We start from the raw sequence: 16024 nt of genomic DNA on the forward strand, positions 1-16024 counted from the left end.
ACGTATCAGCGTAATAGAGGAAGGCTCTTCCATCCTGGTTCCGGCGAGCAACCCCCGGGAGCCGATGGTCCACCGTGGCCCCGGCCGGACTGCCCATGAGCAGCAGCCTTCCTGGCAAGTCCCGTGGGCTCGGCTCCCGTGGCTTCTCTGTCATTCTGTGAGCCATGGCTGGGCCTCCTCGCAGCCCTGGGGAGTGGCTGCCCTGGAATCTGCTCCTCCTGGGTCTCGAGTTCTCAGCTCACTGGCAAGCCCTCACTACACTTAGTCATTCTCTGTAATAAACTTTCCCTGTGCTTCCACCGACCAACTGCACCCTGGCCCATCCCCCCACCCCAAGGATGGCATGTGACCTCACCCCAGGGCCTGCGGGGTCCCTCCTAGGCTGACATGGTGTGGTGGTGCCGAGCTCCATTGCCTGGGACCTGGAGCTCTGTGGACCTGGCTCCCATCACTGCCACGTCGACAACGTGGACGGGCTGTGCCCCCAAAGCAACACCCCTGCCCAACCCCAGGGCTCTGGTCACCCGAGCCCCCAGGGAGTGCCAGAACAGCTTCAGATATGCTGCGTGGGCCCACAGGAAGCGAGGGGCACCAGCTGGGGGCCCCTAGCACGCCCAGGACAGGCAGAGAGGAGGCCCCCAGATAAACAAGGACAATGAGGACAACGACAGGGAAGATGGTGACAGTGCACACGGACGAGCCAGCCCACCTGTTGGGGTTCTGGCTCCATCCTGGAGACGCCTCACTGAGAGGCAGTGCCCCGCAGGGATGGAGGATCTGTATTTTGGGAAGCAGAGAAAGTGAGAGACGGGTCAGCAGGGAGGGAGCAGGGACCCAGGACCAGTGTAGACACCCCCATGCCGAGGGGGTGCGGAGTCCTAGGTGGCTCCTAAAGAACGCGACTCTGGGCACCACGCGGTCACAGATGAAGGACACTTCAACAGTCACTGCCGAGGCCCCAAGCCCATGGCCACCCAGGGGCGTGGCGCAAGACGGGTGACAGGTCTGACGGCAGCCCTGAGGCTCTAGTTCCATGGGGAGCTCAGGGCCGAAGCCCGGCCTGAGCCCCAGCATCGGGCAGGTTCTGGAGCCCCTGAGCCGGTGACTGTGTCTCTGACCTCCACCAGCCCCTCCCCGCACCGTGGCCCTCAGGGCAACCCTACGAACCCCTCCCCAGACCACACACATGCCAACTCCCACGTTCAAGCTGACGCAGCCACGGGCCCTCGCGGCATCCCAGCTCCGTCTTCGAGGCAGAAAGAAACCTCATCTCAGCTGACAGGAAGGTCGATCCCGGTGCCTGGACCGGGACCCAGGTGTCATGAGGGTCCTCGGCTGCGATGGGGGGCAGCAGCCTCTCGCCTCTGCAGGCAGGTCCTGAGCTGCTGGGGCTCCACACCCCGCCGACCCCCAGGCCCCGCCACCCACTCAGGGGCCTCCATGTTGCCCCTGCCCTGCTGGTAGCCCGCCCGGGCAGCTGACCCACGGCGCAGCCCGCACTGGGGGTGGGGCTGCGGGGCTGGCGCACTGCGGCCCACGACCCCACGGGCCACTGAAGATGTGCTCCAGGCCCCTCACTTCCCCTGCCCCGGTGGCCTGGCAGCGCCGAGACCCGTATCTGCCACACAGCACGCCAGCCGCCGGCCACGTGCACACTGCAGTGCGGGGACTGCAACAGACACCACAGGCAGCGTGGCCACGGAGCGTGGCACAGAGCGTGGTCTGCATTCCAGCTTGGTACTTCCCAGTCCCCAGCTCCGAGCCGCGGGAGTCCTGTCTGTAACGTGGGGCACTCACACCCTCCTGTCCCAGTTTAAGGGAGAGCAGGGGGGCCCCCTCCAGGAGAACTGCCGCTTGCAGGAGCTCTCCGACCCCCGCTGGCCTCAGCAGCGTGGCCCGGCTGTGGCTGGGAAACGGGGTCCCAGCCACCCCTGGTGGAGCCTCATTCCCACAGGTCGCCCCGGGTGGCAACAGGCGCAGCTGCAAACGGCTCAGGGCCTCCTGCCAGGAGGATGGTCCCATCTGCCTGGGCAGATGGGGGGACCCTGTGGACAAGGAGAGAGCACGTCTCCCTGCCCTCAGCCCAGCGAGGGGCTGCGGCCCACGCCACGGGCAGCCTGGTGTGAGGCCTCAGGAGGACAGCATGCTGGGCGCCTCTGTTCTGGGCTATGACATCCACAGGCACCGAGGGCCACTCTGGGGCTCCTGCAGGGCGCAGAGGCCACCATGCACATTCCACGTGCATGCACTCGGCTCCATCTGTACATCGCCTACCGCCGTCAGGCTCAGGGACAACGGCACTGGGCGGCCTCGGGAGCCCACGCGGGCTGGAGGCGGGGCCGGAAGCGAGGACAGGCTGCCGACCAGCACATGGACAGGGTCCCCGGGCTGGCCTCTAGGTAATGGGGGCAGTCCAGACAGGGCAGTCGCCCCTGAGGTGACAGCCAGGGATCTGGGCACTCCACACAGTGAAGACAGGGCCCCCAGCCCTCCCTCTTGCCTTCCACACAGGGTCAACAAGGACAGTGGCTACAGGCACTGCAGGCCTCCCGGCCCGTCCTTACAGCCCATCCCAGTCAGGCTCCGTCTGTGACCTGCTATACAGCCTGAGGTCCACTCTGTGACTGGCACCTACCTGGCCTGTCTACCTGCTCCTGTCTCCAGTGCTGACCTGTGATCCTGCCTGGGAGCATGTCAGCCGGGCGTGCAGGGGGCGCGTCAGCCGGGCGTGCAGGGGAGCATGTCGGGGGCGTGCAGGGGGCGTGTCAGCCGGGCGTGCAGGGGAGCATGTCGGGGGTGTGCAGGGGGCGCGTCAGCCGGGTGTGCAGGGGAGCGGGTCAGGCGGGCGCACAGGGGAGCGGGTCAGGCGGGCATGCAGGGGGCGCGTCAGGGGGGTGTGCAGGGGAGCGCGTCAGCCGGGCGCGCAGGGGAGCGCGTCAGCCGGGCGTGCAGGGGGCGTGTCAGCCGGGCGTGCAGGGGGCGTGTCAGCCGGACGTGCAGGGGAGCATGTCAGGGGTGTGCAGGGGACGCGTCAGCCGGGCGCACAGGGGAGTGGGTCAGGCGGGCATGCAGGGGGCGCATCAGGGGGGTGTGCAGGGGAGCACGTCAGCCGGGCGTGCAGGGGAGCACATCAGCCGGGCGTGCAGGGGGCGCGTCAGCCGGGCGTGCAGGGGAGCATGTCGGGGGCGTGCAGGGGATGCGTCAGCCGGGCGTGCAGGGGGCGCGTCAGCCGGGTGTGCAGGGGAGCGGGTCAGGCGGGCATGCAGGGGGCACGTCAGGGGAGCGCGTCAACCGGCGCATAGGGGAGTGGGTCAGGCGGGCATGCAGGGGGCGCGTCAGGGGCGCGCAGGGGGCGCGTCAGCTGGGCGTGCAGGGGAGCATGTCGGGGGCGTGCAGGGGGCGCGTCAGCCGGGCGTGCAGGGGAGCGGGTCAGGCGGGCATGCAGGGGGCACGACAGGGGGGCGCGCAGGGGAGCACGTCAGGGGGGCGTGCAGGGGAGTGCGTCAACCGGCACACAGGGGAGTAGGTCAGGCGGGCATGCAGAGGGCGCGTCAGGGGGGCGCGCAGGGGGCGCGTCAGGGGGGCGCGCAGGGGAGCACGCGGTGGTGGCGTCAGCTCCGACCTCAGAGGACGCTGGCGGCATTGACAGCGCTGAACCCCCGCACTAGGCAGGCCTCACTGACCGGGGAGACGTGCGCTGAGATAAGAAGTGCGCTGACCCGAGAAGGGTCCTGGTTGGTGACGGTGAGCAGGGCGCCCCCTCCACGCCCATGACACGCAGCCGGGCCACCCCTGCCTCTGCCAGGGACATGTGGGCCTGGGACTTCCTCCCAGCACCTGCTGAGTTTGGGGAAGCCGGGAGGGCTGTGCCAGCCACCTGGTCCCAGCAGATACGGATCCCCAGCCCCGCCCCCGGGCCCCAATCCTAGCCCTTCTGCTGGGAACTGCCCCGGTGACACCAGCGCTGGGGACCAGACTCCCTAGGGGGCGCTGGTTCCCGCACAGCCCCACTGTGCCCAGTAGCCAAGAGTGCAGGGGAGACCGAAGGGCCCAGGTAGCACAGAACCACACATCCTTACGGCTGATGACCGGGGCCAGGGGATGGGGACTCCTGACCGCGGTCCAGGCCGCCACTCTCTGGCCAGCCGCCCCGAGGGGGCAGTGAAGGAGGAGTGGGGCAGAGAGATCTCCGAGAGCCCGTGCGCAGCCCTCTTCCCAGCCAGCGGGCGGGCTTCCGGAGAATTCCCGCCCCCAGTGCAGCCACGGCAGGGCCTTCCAGCGCTCTGCAGGTGGAGGTTCAAGAGCCAGCGGGCAGCTGTCCTCCTGGGAGCACTCCGTCCTCACTGAGTCCATCCAGTGACCCTCCAGGTAGGAGCCCAGGGGGGCGGCCCAGCAGCCTAGTGCAGTGCCGCATTTGGTTCAGCAGCGGACAGGACGCCGGGGCTCAGTGAGACACCCCACACCCGAAGGAGGGCCGTCCTCGGCGCCCCCGCTGTGGGCTGGGAATGGCGCGGCTGCTGTGTGTCCGCAGCTCCTCCCACACCAGTCACCAGCGATCGCGTCGTGGGCTGTGCCCGAGACAAAGGAAACCGTGTCCACACAGAACCCCCCACACAGACACACACCGCAGCAACAGCCCCAACGGCCACCTGGCCGAAACAACCCCAACGCCCAGCGACGGGCGCACGGACAAGCAAAACGGGGTGCACACACACGGCGCGCAGTGTTTGGCCGTGAGGGGAGAGGAAATTCTGGCACGCGCTGCCATGTGCACGAACCTCCAGACAGTACGCCGCGTGGTGAACGAGTCCCTTTGCAGGACATGTCCCGAACGGGCACGTCCACGGAGACACGAGGGGGAGGAGGGGCCCCTGGAGCTGGGGCGGGGGGCCGCTCTCTGCAGTGACAAGGGCATTCCGAACTGGCTGCGTGGCTGCATGTAAACCATTCCCCAAAAACAATGCGGGAGGAGTGAAACCGTGTGTCCGCGGCGGGCTGACCCTGCTCTTGGCTGCTAGGGCTCCCGGCCTCGAGTGAGTACCGATCGGAGAAAGGAGGAACCCACTTCCCGGGGAGGAGGACCAGGCGTGGCGACCAGCTGGGGCACGTGCCGCCACCTCCCAACAAGTTTCTTGGCAAACAGAAGCCAGTGGTCTCACAGGGGCCTCACTTTTCCTGGAGCTTCTAGAAAGTCTCCTACGCAGCTGTTAGCAGTGTAACCTCTAGCCACTGCCCGCTTGTGACGACAGGTGAAACGGGCAGCGGGCAGTCCGAGGGCTCCGGCCGAGGCTGCGGTGGCTGCGCTCTGCTCCCCCGGCACGGCCAGCTCCTCAAGCCCGGGATGGCGGCTCTCCCCTCCCTCACACAGCCCCACCGCAGGCGCTGGTTCTGTGGGGGCACCACTGGAGGTGGACTACAGGCCCCAGGGTCCCCGTGGTCCCGGGAGCCAGACGGGTCCCAGGTCAGCTGAGTCTGCAGCCCGTGTCCCTCCCTGCCAGAACCCCTGGGACACTGGCCGGTCCCCGCAGGGGGGTCGTCTTACCCACGGAGGTAGTCCAGGGCCAGCTGGGCCCCGGAGCATTTGGCCGGCAGGCTCTGGGCTGCTCCTGACTCCCGCAGCCGCTTCCTCTCCTCTTTCCTCCGCTCCTTCTTCAGCTTCCTCTCCAGGACCCTCTTCTCTTCCGGGGTCAGCACGGGCAGCTGGGGGGCCGTCTCCTGCCTGGCCCCCAACACTGCTTCTCCCTGCAAGTCAAGGGAAAACCGGCCTGTGAGGATATCCCGCAGCATCCTGGACCCCCGCCCTCGGGAGCTGACCCCCTCCGGGTGGGTGGGCTGTTCCACAGCCTGTGCTGGGCTCCCCAGCAGCCCCTCACCCCCAGTAACTGGGGACGGGGCTGTTCAGAGTCTTGCTCTCTCAGGGACCCAGGAGACCCAGCACCAGGTGGGGCTGTCTCACCCCAGGACGGGTCAAAGTTGACTGACCTCAGCCCTGTTTCCTGCCCCTGCCCCTGTGCTCAGCACTGGCGACAAGGATTTCTGGGCCTTGACGAGGGCCCCACCCCCTGAGACCCTGCAGGAGACCCGCCCGTCCCCCCTCCCCGCCCTGTCCCCACCGCTGTCTGCAGGTCCCCAAGCCCGCCCCGCAGTGGGATGTGAGGTCCTGGTGCACAGAGGCTGGGCTGAGAGCACACACTTCTTGCAGGGGGTGGGGGCGGGGGGGCAGTCTTCCCACCACAAGGATCCACTGAGGCCCTTCTGCTTGCGCGAACCCCTCCTGAGGAGAGCAGGCGGCTCAGCGGCTGGGGGGCGCGGTGCTGGTGGCCTGTTGTCCCCCCCATCGGGCTGTGGCCCCCTGACACCACCTCTTTCCCAGACACCTACGAAGTACAGTCCCCCCCCCCCCCATCAAACCAGGTGGAGGGTGACGACCCCACCAGCTGCACACACTCCCCCCTGCCTGGAAAACCGGGAACGCCAGCACTGGTCACGTGATTCCAGCCAGGGACCCGGCCACCGCCCCCAACGCCTCCAGGAAGGGCGAGCACGCTGCCCCAGGCGTGTCCAGCGTCTGCAGAGCACCCCCTCCCTTCGGGCCTCCCCAGAGGCCACACATGCCCCCGCATAAAGTGCCAGTGCCTTGACAACCTTTGTGTTCCCACTCAGCCCCAGGTCCTTCCGGAACCTTCTAAAACAGAAGAGCAGCTCTCTCCAGCTCCTCCCTCTGCCTCCTCAAGACCAGCTGACTTTACCAGCAGTGGGGCTTCAGGGCTGCCCTGGGGAGACTCCAGCAGCCTCAACACCACACACGGACACGCACGCAGATGCGCACGCGCAGACTCGCACACGCAGACAGACTGACACGCACGCAGGGCTCACAGGCATGGCCCCGGGAGCCCAGCACCCCAGCTGCCGGAGGGCGTCTGGTGCTCAGGTGGGGTTTCCTGAGGTCGAGGGTGCAGCAGTCTGAGGAGCGGGACGTGGGCGTCCACGGGGAGTCTCCCTCCCGGCTCCCTGCTCAGACCGTGCCGGGCCCAAGGCGGCTGACGGGCGGGCAGCACAGAACGTCTGGCAAAAGAGCCTCAGTGCGGGCCGGCCTCCGGCCCCCCACCCCGCAAAACCACGCAGGCGGCACGGCAGCAGCCACCCGGGGCCGAAGTCCTGGGACAAGGTCAGGGCCCTACAGCGCTGGGCCGCAGACGTGTCGACACCGACCCCGGGGGGCCTGGGAGGGGCAGCGAGGGCAGGAAGCACCTGCCCCCGTGATGAGGGCAGCACGACTCTCCGCACCCTTCACGGTGCCACGTGTCACCAGGACGGGGCCTCTGCCCCCTGCGCTCCTGCCCCTGTGCCGTACAGAGGCTGCGCCCGAGGCTGGAGGAGCCTGACGCACAACACACGGACTCCCGGGGCTCCCTGAGGGCCCGGTCCCCACGGAGGGGCCAGCTGGCAGGTGGCGGGGACCCGAATGAGGCGTTGCCCGCACAGCCTGGGGTGACGCCCAGCATGAAGGGCCCACGTCTGGTATTAGGCACGCAAACCCAGGAAGGACACACACAGCTTCTTTCTCTGGCCTGTGGTCACCCCGGCGTGGCAGTGGCTGCAGCCCGCGCCCCGTGTCCTCAGAAAGCTAAGCGTGCCTCCAGAGTTGTTCAGAGGGCCGTGACGCCCGCCCTTGACTGCGCCAGGGGCCAGCCAGGGACGCCGAGGGTTCCGGACCCACCGATGCCCACACCCGGGCCACGGCCCGAGCCGAAAGGCCTCTCCAGAGAAGCTGGAAACAGAGAACGACAGGTGAAACCTCCTGAATTTTAAACACCGGCAGTTTCAATTAAACAATGCAGTCTGGGGGCAAAACCAACCACTGTGTGTGAAGCAGGGAAGGAAAGCGGCACCTCTGACCCAAGACCTCTGACCCCTGAGCCCAAGACCGATGCTCCACCTGCTAGACCAGCCTTCCTTTCCCTAAACTCTGACAGCCTGCGGGCACCCGCATCTGCCCTTTCTGGCTCTCTTCCAAGGAAAGGGGCCGCCAAGGAAAGTAGCCAGAGCCCTCTCCCACAGCTACCGCTGGGAAGGGAGACAGAGTGACAGACCATTGCCCCTGCCTCAGCTGTGATCCTTGCCCGGGGGGGAGCACACGAACCCAAGCAACCATTCGTTAAAAACACAACGGTCCCGGGCATTGCCTGAAGATCAAGAAGGGGGGCCCAGATGTGCAGGGCTGTGACCGGGCGGGGGCAGGGGCCATGGGCCAGCTGTGGGCCTCGCCTGGTCCCTTTGCTCTGGGTTCCCTGACCGTTCTGGCCTGGCCAGGGACGCCCCCACTGCTGCTACCATCATATGAGGGCGTGGGGCTGCAGGGGCAGAGAGCTGTCTCGGCCGCGGTGGGGCTGGGAGACAGCAGGACAGGGCCTGGCTGGACCCAGGGACCTCCCAGCACGTCGGGTGAGGGCCGTGGGGGCCTTCCCGGGACCCCCCTGCTTCCTTTGTCCCGTAGCCTCGCTGGTGCAGCGGGAGGCCAGCGCCAACACCGCGGGAAGCAAAACCGCTTCTAAAGCACCGCGTCCGCGAGCTTCGTCCGCGAGCTGCCGTCCGCGAGCTTCGGCAACGCCACCGCCCCAGGAGGTGGAGCTGAATACAATTTTCTTTGGATTGAATGAACTCTCTCCAGTTGCCACTGATCTGATAACCCTCCGCAGAACTAGGCTGTAATTAGCAAGTAAGTTTGGACACACCTGCCACCACCACCAAAGCCTCCCGAAGCTGCCCAGGGGCTTGTGAGCAGCCTGTGTAAACACAAACAACTCTGAAAAGGAAAGCAGGAGTCCGACGATGGCAGCCTTTGGAGCTGCTTCTGGGGATGCAACTTCCAGGGGAAGGAGGGGCCTTCAGAGAGCGACCCGGCGGGGGGGGGGCAGCACCCCCAGCCCCTGCGGGCCCGGCCCGCTCTCCAGGGGCCGTGTGGGGTGGCGGCAGACCACAGCTGTGCACACGACCCTCTACCAAAACACAGACTCGGCCGACCGCGTGGGGGTCGGCTGCCATCGCCCACGTGTGCTGCCTGTTTTCTCGTCACAAACACGGGGAGCTGATAGCTGGCAGCCTCAGTGCAAGCGCACGACCCCACAAAGACGGATCACCGGACGGCAGCGCGGCCACGGTCTCTGGTGTTCCAGACCGGACAGCATACACAATCTCCTAATACGGGAAATCCAACTTTCAGCAACACGTCCTCTTACAGTGAGACATGTCCTGGGCTGCATTTCAACAGGCACAAAAACAACTTAACGTGCACGGAAAACTTTGGGCAGGACAAACGGACCCGCCGAAGCTGCCGCAGGGGTGGGGGGAGGGGAGGGACGGGCGGGCGCTGTGGCGAGGGACCTTGAATTTCGTCTATGTCGTCTCAGTGTTTCTCAACGTAAATGTTTTCGTGTACAAGAGTAAGTCATGTAACGCTCGTGCGATCAGAAACACATTCAAAAATTAAATCCATTCCAGCTTCAAGGGCAATGAAAACTGACTACATGCATCAAATGTACGGAAAAGAAACAAAACCAAAAGCCCCACAGACTGGAGAGTGGAGTCAATTAACCAAAGGAAATACAGGGGGGCTCCTGATAGAAAAGCTGACCGTGTTTGAGAAAATACAGGTGCATGAAATGAACAACCGTTTTCTTTCACCCTGGTAACTCCTGGCTGACACAGGGAGAAATGGCACTTCTTTGATTTGGGAAGGTTGCCACAGGCTTCACCCAGGCAGAAAAACCTTCAGACAAGATCTGCAGGAAGTAGGCTCTAAGGAGAACAGGCTCCGCACTTTTTGGACCCAGGCAAGGAGCCTCTCGGGCTTCCCTGCAGACACCCAAGGCCCAACGAGAGAACCCGCAAAAGCGAGCACCCACCATCGTTCCCCAGGAAGGGGACAGCGGGGAGGAGGCCAGAGGGAGGATTTGCAGGTTCAAGCCACAGTGTGGGCAGATGGGGCGGATACCCAGCGACATTTTCCTCTCCCTCTGGTGAATACCCAGCCTCACAGAGGGAAGGTCACATGCACTGCTGGCACCGGGCCCATCTCCCTGCACCCCGGGCTCTCCCGCGGGAAGAACCACACAAACAGGACCCCCGGGGGCTGCCATGCCAACACTGGCCACTGGAGGCCGGGCACTCCTGGCCCCGCACCTTTGGCTCATCTCTGTGTCGGGAACCTGCCGAAACCTCTGGTGGGCACTGGGGCCAGGCCTGTGGGGTGGGAAGGGTGCTCGACCATTCCTCCAGGGCTGTGCTGAGGCTCCTGGGGCCATGTCTCCAAATCAGCTTCCTGTGCCTAATCTGTCTGCCACTCTGCTTTTGGGGGGATCCGGTCTGAGACAGCCTCTGATGGGAAAGAGTGGCTGCATGCACCGGCTTCTCGGTCCAGCACCCTTGACGTAAGGCCACACATAGCAGCTGGTACCTCAGGCTGGACAGGGTCTCACCCCTGTCCCGGCCCCTCAGAGCCCCCAATCTGTCCCCAGCCAGCTCATCCCCTGTGCCCAGTACAGCAGCCCAGTGATGCAGTGGGGTCCCAGGGCCTGGGGAGCAGGCAGCCTTTGGGGTGGGGGCAGCCATGGGGTCTTGAGAAATCGTCTGGAAGGACAGCAGTGCCCACCATGTGTCCCCAGCCCAGACATGGCCTGGCCAGAGCCCTTGTCCAAGGCTCCCCCGGTCCTCCTGAGCCTTAGAGGAGGGACGGAGTGGGCCACTGCAGGCATGGAAGCTGCCGGCACGTGTGGTCCTTGCAGGCACGACAGTGGGGTGACATCACCTCTGGGGCATGATCAACTCCAAGATTCAGGGATGGATGCCAGAGTCTCAGGTCTGGGACCAGGAACTCGGGGCCACCAGGAGTCACAGAAGTTCAGGGAGGGATGGGGGAGTCTCAGGTCTGGGACCAGGAGCTCAGGCCACCAGGAGGCACAGAGGTTCAGGGATGGATGCCAGAGTCTCAGGTCTGGGACCAGGAGCTTGGGGCCACCAGGAGGCATAGAGGTTCAGGGACCGATGCCAGAGTCTCAGGTCCGGGACCAGGAGCTTGTGGCCACCGGGAGGCACAGAAGTTCAGGGACCGATGCCAGAGTCTCAGGTCCGGGACCAGGAGCTCAGGGCCACCAGGAGGCACAGAGGGCTGCTGTCCTGCACACGACTCGACAGCTGGCTTCCACATCTGGCAGCTGATGTTAGGGTGCCCTGTTCCCACTCTTGCTGGGGGATTCCAGGTCACAACAGACCTTCCTTCTCTGCAGGCTCGTCGAGGAGCAGAGCCTTTGTCTAAGAAAGAAGGCAGACCCGGGAGGCAGGGAGGACCCCATGTGGACTCGAGGGACAGGGGCCTTGACCATCCTGTCTGCCGGGACACACTCCTTCCCCGGCAGGCGCACGCCCTCGGGCACAGGGTCACGGCCGCGCACCTGCCAGGTGTGGGGGGCAGCAGGCAGAGTGTGGTGTGGTGAAGGGTGTAGGGAGAGGAGACCCCCTGGCTGTAAGCAAGCCCCGTGGCTGCACCGGCCCAGCAGCTCTGAACACCTGTGAGCTTGGCCCACTTTGTGAAACCGTCCAGGGCCAAGCAGGGACGGGACCGAAGGCTGCCCACAGCATCATGCGTGCCTCGAGGTGCCATCTCCCTGGGTCTCCCTTCAGGGTGGCCCTGAGGACGTACCTGGGTAAGGTGTCCCCGAAGGCCGTGGCTTCCCCTGTAGAGAAGGGCACACTGTGGCCTGGGGGCACGTGGAAGCCAGTCCCCCCAGAGGAGACGGGCAGATGCAGGTGGGCTCCTTGGGCTCTCTGCCTGCTCTGGGGCCGCCGTGCGGGGGCAGAGCCACCAAGTCACCCCCACAAGTACCTAAAGACCTAAAACATGCGGCTGACACCTTGCCATGTTTACGGTTCCCCTGAGAGAGAGCACAGACCCGTCTCCAGTGGGGGCCCGACTTCAGCCCGGACCCCCGTGGACCTCGTCTCACTCGTGTGTTCTGGGGGCCATCTGGACATGCTGGAGGCACAGTTCTGCTTTGCTGTCACCCTCCTGTGGGGCCTGGGGCCTGCGTGGGCACCCATGCTGGCGGACATGGGCTTGGGGGCATCCGGAGCCACAGAACGAGTGGTCTCCCCGTGGGCACGGGCGACGGCCGTCCTCTGCTGGGTGGGTAAGGGCACACAGGACACCAAGCTCGCAGGAGGTCTGTTTGGCACCTTTGTGCCGGCTCGTTCTGGTGAAACCACAGCAGGGACAGCATGCGCTTACGAGGCGCGAAGCCCACAGGAGTCTGCTCAGCGTGCCACTTTCCCTTTTCTGGGGCCCCCTCTGCACCCTGACCGTGGTGTCAGGCCCTTGGGGTGAGGCTTTCCGCTGGTTGTGTGTGGCTTTATGGGCAGACAGCCCTGCGGACCCCTCTGCTCAGGCAGCGTGGTGGGCGCTGGAGACTTGGGGTGACACGAGCCATCACGGCATGAATGAAGACTACCCGTTCCAGACCGAGCTGACCACAGAAACCGCGCCACACAGACCCGCACTAGCGCCTGCAGCCACCCCCAGAGCAGCGGATCGTGTGAGGGGTATCACGTGCCACAGTGCAGTGGACCCCTGGCATCGTCCCCCACCCCTTCTCTGGAAACTGGGGTCGTCCAGGGGCAGCGTCCGTGGGGTCAGCTGATGTGCCCCCTCCCGCGGACCTCGCCAGTGTCCGGTTTGGGCCGGACTGTCCAGTGTGGGCTTTCTGCCAAATGAGAGACTCAGGGGAGGGGTCTGACACACAAACAGGCAGTGCAGCCCAGGGTGACGTGGGCCGTGACGTGGATGTTGGCCATCCCCGCTCGCTGGGTGTCTCGTCACTAGTCTGCACCTGCTCCCGAGCACGGCAGCTGCCCCGGTTAAAACGTGGATTGCTCTGAGCCTCAGGGCCCGAAGGGAGGCTCCTGGGGTGACAGCTCGCCCCAGCCCCAGCCCCAGGCGTGCAGCCATGGCCTCCGGCCCTCACTCGGGGGGCTCCACGAGGGTCGACAGCAGCTGTGTCCCAGAGAAAGGCCCCTTGTCCTTCCCAGAGCACCCAGGAGCGACAATCAAGTGCTCCTCTTTACACAGGGAGCTGGGAGGGAAGGGGGCCCCGCTGTGTGGGAGGAGGAGCGGCTGGCCCAGGCCGGGGCACAGAGGCGGCCAGAGCCCAGGACGGGCCAGGAGCTGCTCAAGTCCGCTCCCCACAGGTCGCTGTGGTCCTGCCACCAGCTGCAGCGGAGAGTCGGGATAAACCAGCCATCCTCCGGATTTCCCCACATGGAAAGCAGGAGACACTAGACTCAATGCTTACGAGGTTTTGTAAAGCAAGGGAAACTGATTTTCCTCCCTGAGATCATGTGTGGAAATCCAAAATTCGATCAGCATTGGAGCAGCTTTTGGGGAGGGGAGGAGGGCTTCTCCCTGGGCTCCGGAACCTTCTCTCTGCTTGTCTACACGGTGGAGTAATGCCTCCTGACATTTGTGGCCACATTTTATTTTTCAAAATGTGGTGAAAGGAAAAATTACTCGAGCAGCAGCGAAAGTATCTAGAACGTAGCTAAATTTAGATAAAGACCCCCAACTCTTAGCTATGGGCCGTTCTCGGTCCCCCAGGCCAGACACTGAAACGTGCACACACCCCTTTGCTCACCCCACAGCTCCACCAGGCAGGGGGCTCGGGCCCCTGGGACTCGCATCCCGGGCCTGGGCAGGTGCCATCCAAGGCAGAAAGTGGGAGCTCAGGCCTGCAGGGGCCCAGCGCCACGGAGACACAGAGGCAGGGGCCTAGAGGGCAGACGCAATACGAAAGTGGTAATGGAATTCTGCAGCCTTGTTTTTCACGCTAAGTCTCTGCATTCGCTGTGGGCTGTACGCTCAGAGCACATCTCTGTCTGGATAGGGCCACCCCCAGGTCTGGCCCAGGGCAGCCGGCAGCGACACGTGACAGGACGGGTCTTCCCAGGCTCCCAGTGCTGCTGGGCCCAGTGCCCGCACCTGCGGGTCAGCCCAAAGGCTCCCTCTCCACAGGCACCACGCATACCCGGCCACTTCCCGCGTTGACATTTGCAGAGAGCTCTGGGGTTTGACAGAGCTCATCTCCGCAAGCCCGCTCACAGAGGTCTTTACAGATGGGGAACAGCACACAGCGCTCAGAAGGCGCCCCGCCACCCAGAGGCCAGTCTGTGGTGGGTCTGGAGGAGGGTGGTAAAGGGCAGAGATGTCCCAGCAGCCTGGGTTCTGGCTCCTGACCCACCAGGACCAGTTCTCAGAGCGGGGCAGGGGCTGCACCAGGAGCTGAGAAGGGCTGGGCCTTCCAGAAGGCCGGGCTTGGACTCTGCCCCAGTTCCTCTTAGGCTCAACTTTTATGAGCTGCCGACTTGATCCGGGCATCTAAAACCACAGGACTAGCGCCAGGCACACACACAAGCCTCCACCTGGCCCATCGGCAGAGGAGTTGAGCCTGGAGCCATGTCCTGGCTCAGCACGAGCTTCCTCCGCAAGCTCCAGACAAGCTCTGGGCAGCGGTTCCCAGGACCAGTCGCTCTTCAGGAGCTGGGGAGGGATCGGGGGCAGGGAGGAAGAGTCTGAAGCTCAGAGGCTGCCCAACTGGGGTCCAATCGTGCATGTGAGCCCCTGCTCCCTACGAAACAGGAAACGTGCCCCGTGCTGACGGGCTGACGTGTTACCGTGGCTTTGTGGGGAAAAGCCAGCCGCGTGCACACACCTCTCACCACAGCTGGTGGCAGGAAGGGCAAGGCTAACCCGGCCGCAGCAGAGGTCACACCGGCTCGGGTCAGACGGGAGCACAGTGCTCACCGCACGACTGAGGCTCCGGGGACCAGGATGCAGGCTGAGAGTGAAGACAACCCTCCAGCTGGGCCTCAGCATGGCACCGGGGATGGGGGCTACCAGCACCTGTGCCCTGGGCCCGTGAACGAGGGGAACCCTCAACCTCCAGGGCAGCCCCCACTCCCACCATGGGGTCTGCAGCCTGGCTGGACGCACCGGGAGGCTGGGGGAAGCCGCGGGCAGGGCCCGCGTGGGGCCTGGGCTCTCCCTACCTCAGGCAGAGCAGCCTCCCCTGTGGGCCAGGGACCCTCTGCCTCTGCCAGGACGTGTGAGCCAACACGGCACGCAGCAGGGGAGGTGCGTGCTGCCTGAATCCGGAGGGTCTGCCTCCCCGGGAGGAAACAGCATTCCCCGGATGGAGTCCGTCACGGACACTGACCCATCTCCCCAGCAACAGGTGTGCAGGCAAGGCCTGGGGATGGGGCAGGAAGGGCCTGAGCTCACCCAGCAGGCCAGTGACAGAACCCAGCCTGAGTCCCGCCCGCTGTCCTTCCTCACCACCGGGCCACCGTTCCCGAGAGGGGAGCGCCCATGGGCTCCGTCGAAGCAGCTTGCAGGTGCTGGTTCTCACCTCTGGGCACTCAGGAGTGCCCACCCCCAGCCTTGGTCTCTTCCCACTGAGGAGACATCAGAACTGCCTGGGCCCGGGGGTCGTGTCTCCTGCTCCAAGCCTCCCTCCACCTCTGGGGGTGGGCCGGCCCACGGCCACCTTCCCTTCCCGGGGACGTTCCTTGGCCCCAGTCATGTCTGTACCGTCCTCTGCACAGTGCCCTGCCTTCCCCAGACCTCCTCCTGCTTCAGGAGCGAGCACAGATCACGATCCAAAAGGGCACTCTCCTCATTCCCATCGTGGTCCTGTGGGGTCGCCTGCTGAGGCCCCAGCCCCACATGGAAGGGAAGGGGGGGCAGCCCCGGGGAAGAACGTCCCGCCTGGCTACCCCACCTCATGTACAGCCGGCTCTGGCTTAGTTGGAAAAGCAGGTGACTCTTGATCTCGGGGTCATGAGTTCAAGCCCCATGTCGGGTGTAGAGATTACTAAAACAGGATAAACTTAGACACCACGAGGAGAGGCAAGTGGGCAGGCCCAGTGCTGCTGTGGGATCTGCTCCGCCCCGACCTCGACTGAAGACGCAGCCGCTGGG

General features: G+C 65.1%; 1 protein-coding gene across 1 annotated transcript in view; it reads right to left on the bottom strand.

Annotated features, from left to right (window-relative positions):
* Nucleotides 1-16024, bottom strand: part of CUNH7orf50 (chromosome unknown C7orf50 homolog) — a 128884-nt gene that overhangs the window by 7661 nt on the left and 105199 nt on the right. Inside the window, exon 3 of the mRNA XM_034988227.1 lies at nt 5543-5742. Within this exon, the coding sequence (XP_034844118.1) occupies nt 5543-5742 (200 nt within the window). The remainder of the gene's footprint in view (nt 1-5542; nt 5743-16024) is intronic.

Source organism: Mirounga leonina, unplaced genomic scaffold (assembly GCF_011800145.1).
Source record: "Mirounga leonina isolate KUSES-001 unplaced genomic scaffold, KU_Mleo_1.0 Mir_454, whole genome shotgun sequence".
NCBI lineage: Eukaryota > Metazoa > Chordata > Mammalia > Carnivora > Phocidae > Mirounga > Mirounga leonina.